Consider the following 5,256-nt stretch of genomic DNA (forward strand, 5'->3'; position numbering starts at 1 on the left):
GGAGAAGGAGGGTGAGAGGGAAGGAGGAGGAGGAAGAACAGAGGGAAATAATTGGCTTATACAAGTACGGAATAGGAATTCACGAATGACGCATCATCACGCCTGAACTACTGAACTGAATAACTTAAAATTTTCCATATAGATTCTCAATTTACTGAGGATGGTTATAGGGCTCTTTTAAATTCTTCAAGATTTCAGTACATCATTTTTTCAGTTAGTCAAGTTTTTAATTAGACTCTTGCGGATCGTGAGTGACCTGCTAGTCAGGAATAATGCTAGAATGAAGATTATCAACACAATATCAAGATTGCTATTTATTTATCAAATGATGATAATAGAGATATGATATTAGAGCAGCTGATATTAGATATTAAACTCAAGGAAGAATGTGGTCAACACTATCTGAAAACTGAAGACGTTCCTACTTCTCTTTAGTGCAGATACTTGGTTGAAATTGTTCTGTGTGAATATTTGTTTTAATTTTCTGTTTCTGACAGTCCATCTCCGGACTTGTTGGTTTTATTTCTTTTAGCGTGTTCCCTTATGGACATGCCCTGGCGGCATTTCTATGTTATGAACAAAACCATTATTAATATTATTGTTACAGGAAAATCCCATGAAATTAATTTTTCATCACTTATATAAAAATGCATTTTATATAACTGATGAAAAAAATTCTGGGCATGAATTGACTTGGATTAAAGAATAATGGGCCATATGAATAAAGTTGAGCATTTGCTTATACTTCTAAAATATGGAGCATTTGCTTCATTTTCTATGAATAAACGTGAGCAAAACCTTTTGCTCATGCTCATCAAAAAAATAGTTTGAGCATTTGCTCAAAAGTAAAAGCTTTTGCTCAAAATTGTATGGATAAACTAGACCATTTGCTCAACTTTTGAAGCAAATGCTTCAAAAAAGGTGAGTCTAGTCTAGAGCAGCTTATCACCTTTTGCTCATAGTAAAATGGCTCAACTAATCCGTATGAGGAAGAGGAAACTATACCAGATAAGATCACAACCAATAGTTGAGAACTATAAAACTCTTATTAGATTCAACCATGATATATATCACCATTATCCCTACAAAAGAATAAAATTAATTTTTAACCTGTTATAAAGATAGCCATCACAAAATAGGAGATAGGCATTTAAGAAGATGAGAGTGTGGCCGATTATAAGAAGGCTATTGATATTATAAGAATATGCTGAAGATTATTATATAGATGACATTTTTTCACGCTATTATTTCAAAATTCTAAACTCAACTAACCTAAAACCCTATTCATGAATAGAAAACAGAACAGACGACGCAAACACAAGCGGTGCACCCTACTTGCATATTTAGCGCTTCCGTGAGCTATAAAAACAAACTAAGGCTACAAAAGCGAATCAGCTGATGAAAAATCTCTAAAATACGTGAGCATTTGCTCCAGAGTTCAGGTAAGAGTATAAGGTAAAGCTTATTCATATATAAAAATGAGCAAATGCTTTTGCTTCTACCTTTTGCTCATGAGCAAAACCTTATGCTCCATGCTCTTGCTCATGAGCATTTGCTCTGGTTTTATTCATATGGGCCAATAAGTGTACAAGAACTCACCTGTCGAACAGCCTGATAGACCTTTTCTTCGTGAGAGTCCATCTCAACAAAGGTTCTGATCTGAGCTAGATTAACACTCTCTCTATAACCCAATGCAACTATCTCATCAAAAGCAAATATAAGATTGAATGCATTGTCAGCTATTTCAGCTTCATCCATACTTCGGCAATACTCTTGAATCTGAAATCATGGAAGAGATTAATGATTAATTTATCTATTCATCTTCTAACCAATTCAATACGAAATAATCAACAGACCAAGTCCAAAACTTCTATTCTTCTTTCAAAGTCCAAAACCATCAGGAAGATAGAAGAAGAAATTGTTTCTCCTGAAGAGAGCTTTTGAGTTGATGATAATTAAAGTAGGTAAGTATATGTATAGTTCCAAATACCAGAAATACGCAGTTCAATTTCCATTCAAGGAGAATACATTTGTTTTGCCTTGTTTATTCACGTAATTCAATTCAAATTGAGTTTTATTCAAAAATTCATTACAAATACAGTATTGAATGAGAATACTAAGAAATTGTAAAAAACCACGGATTATTGATACTTAGAAAAGTATCTTTCTTATCAATAAATCTGTGGTTTTGACAATTTCTTAGTATTTTTCATTCAATATGAATTGAATGCCACAATATCTACTGAATTACCACAATATCAAACAAAAAAAACAAATACAGTACATGAATTAAAGAATATAAAGCACTTGTGAATTTTCCCCACATAGACAAGTCTGTGTGTGGGGAAAGAGTTCTAATGAAAAAAAAACTCGGTACTAAAAAGAAAATAATAAATATTTACAATATAACTTGAAAAATGAAGAGTTAATTAAATTTAGTGAAGAAAGTTTAAATGTATGAATAATTCACTGGTCATGGCAATGATTGGGGGGGGGGGGACAAAAGGTTCAGCTCAAAACTATTTATCTTCCTAATTAGTTAACAAAAAAACTTAATCCAAGCAATCATCAATGAATGGATAGTGCTGGATTTATCTGGTAAGCTAATAAAACTGTCACGATTAAATTCAAACATTGTTATCAATAACAAGAACATTAAGGATTATTGCCTTTATCTAGAATGAAAGATTATTTATAAATGTTAAAAAAACTTAATCTAAGCAATCTTAAATAAATGGATAGAGTGCTGGGTTCACCTGGTAAGCTAATAAAACTGCCATGATTAAATTTAAACATTGCTATCAGTAACAAGAGCATCAAGAATTGCCTTTTTCTAGAATTAAAAATTATTTATGAATGTTTGTACTTACAACTCTTGAGAACAGTCGCAGCGTCTCGAGATCTTCAAGAATATTTGAAGCTTTTGTGGTGATAAGCAGCATATAAAGCTTTTCGAGGGGTTGGTAGACATAACGGACAGATTCGGTTTCTACAAACGTGTGTTGTTTGCCAGTTGACATAAGCTTGGGGAAAGCTGCTAGTAATCCTTCGATCCGAGCCTTTGTCATTTCAACGAACTGCCGTGAAACAATGGCTGAAAAAATACAAAAATAGTGAGCTTCTTTTATAAAAAAACTCTAAAATTATATGAAAATTTGATTGAATTAGTTTTCACAAACCATCATCCAATTGAAACTCTCCTATGGGGGAAAATGATCCACCAGAAGTTTGTTATCTATTTTCAAGTCCAGAAACAGCAGAAATATAAATTGAAAGTTTATAAGTTGCCGTGCTACCAATATCTCCTAACCTTCAATGTAGCAATATTACTTTCATGATAGTTGACTTTCAGTGAAGACAACTCCCTACCTACTTCTTTACTCATTAGGGTTGACTTTTTCAACAACAGTAACTAGGCCTACATTATCTGAAACTTGAAATAATTGATCTTGTATCTCAATACTACTATTATCCTGCTTCAATTTGCTTTCATCTTCATGATTATCTTTCAATGTTTCATGTGCATCTTTCAATAGAAAGTTTATACTAACCTGCTCTAGTCTTATACTAGTACATTCTTGCTTCATATCATCAAACCTAGCACTTTGATCTTGTTTCAAATTATCAATCTTAGCATTTAGCTCATCAAACCTAGCATTTTGCTTACCAAACAGTTGTGTTAAGGCAGCTATTAACTCATCATCATTTTTAATATTTTTCATATTGTATGCCATTTTGCTAGTCTGCACAGATAATATATTCATTAGGACTTGATCTCTCTAGAACTGACTTCCCATTCAGCAGTATACCATTCATAACCTATCAAGATATCTATCCTACTAATAATTTTTCATAACCAGGGATTTCATGGTGTACCATTTGGGACATATTTATTTTGTAATTCGGTCCACCACAGGGATAACATTTGCCGTGCTACCAATTTCTCCTAAATCGGTTGGATAGCAAATTTTCACCTATTAACCTAAGGAAGGTTATCGGCTCCAACGTAATAGATTCTTGGTAAACTATGAATGGATCTATCGCCTATGAATGAGAAATCCAGTTTTCAGAGCAAATGAACTTATAATCTTCAGAAGAATTTTGGCAATACACTACACAAATACACGAAGAACAATATCTTACACGCTTAAGCATCTAAAGTCACTACAAGCTAAATACTTATCCAATTTATATAGTTGAAAACAATGGCTATAGGCTTGTATACACACAAATCAAAATACACAAACTTAGAACACCATAAAACTGTTCAAAACTCAATTTAAAACATTAATAATCCACTTAAACAGAAAAATATTCAGAGAGCCAAAATCAGAAGACACACAGCCAGCCATATTTATATTTATTTTGACACACAGCCTTCTCTCTAAAAATATGGCTGGCTGTGTGTCTTCTGATTTTGTGCTCTCTGAATATTTTTCTGTTTAAGTGGATTATTAATGTTTTAAATTGAGTTTCGAACAGTTTTATGGTGTTCTAAGTTTGTGTATTTTGATTTGTGTGACTAAAGATGATTTGGCCCGGAATTTAGGAGCTAAAATCACTTGTTTTGAAACTGTCCTTCAACAATTAATTTTTTTTAAAGAGGTTTGTCTGAAAACAAAAGCAGGTACGTTTCATTGTTTGATAACAATAATATTTGAAATTTTATTTAATAGATAGTTAATATTTTTTTCTTCCTACACAAATACAAATCGTATGAAAATTATTTATAAAAGCTACGTTTACACCAAAGTTATTAACAACATGTTAATAGCTTGATCTTTATAGATTATATTACAGTAAATTGAACGGAGCTTGACAAACACATATGTACATCATGTGTATAATAAGTTATGTTCAATCTAATAGAATCTATAATGATTAAGTTATTAACATTTTGTTAATAACGTTGGTGTAAACGCAGCTAAAGAATGTGAAATTGGTATAGATAATAACATTAGAAAATTCTGTAGGCATAGCCGAAGCCGTCAGCCAGAATTGGTAGATAAATTCTTAATTATTTTTATCTCTCAAGTAATCTAAACATTTTTACTGACGATTAATTTTCAATAGGCCTAGTTTGAGCACAGTTCCAAATAATATATTTGGTGAATTTGCAAAACTAAACAGAATACAAGAACAATACTCAACACAACTTACTTTTTCCTGCTTTGGTGCAGACAGCTGCTGCTATCAAAACCTACAAAAATAATTAACAATTACAATATATTATACTTATTTTAATTTATATAACTA

The 5,256-nt window shown here is 31.9% G+C and overlaps 1 protein-coding gene across 1 annotated transcript; it reads right to left on the reverse strand.

Annotated features, from left to right (window-relative positions):
- Window positions 1-1,599: 1,599 nt before the first annotated feature.
- On the reverse strand, window positions 1,600-5,200 carry LOC120355374 (coatomer subunit delta-like; the record flags this gene model as incomplete). Its single annotated transcript, XM_039443732.1, has 3 exons — window positions 1,600-1,779; window positions 2,871-3,094; window positions 5,161-5,200. Coding segments are annotated over 3 exons (444 nt in total), but the record flags the coding sequence as incomplete, so codon positions are not given.
- Between the last annotated feature and the right edge of the window lie 56 nt (window positions 5,201-5,256).

Source organism: Nilaparvata lugens, unplaced genomic scaffold (genome assembly GCF_014356525.2).
Source record: "Nilaparvata lugens isolate BPH unplaced genomic scaffold, ASM1435652v1 scaffold10647, whole genome shotgun sequence".
Lineage (NCBI taxonomy): Eukaryota > Metazoa > Arthropoda > Insecta > Hemiptera > Delphacidae > Nilaparvata > Nilaparvata lugens.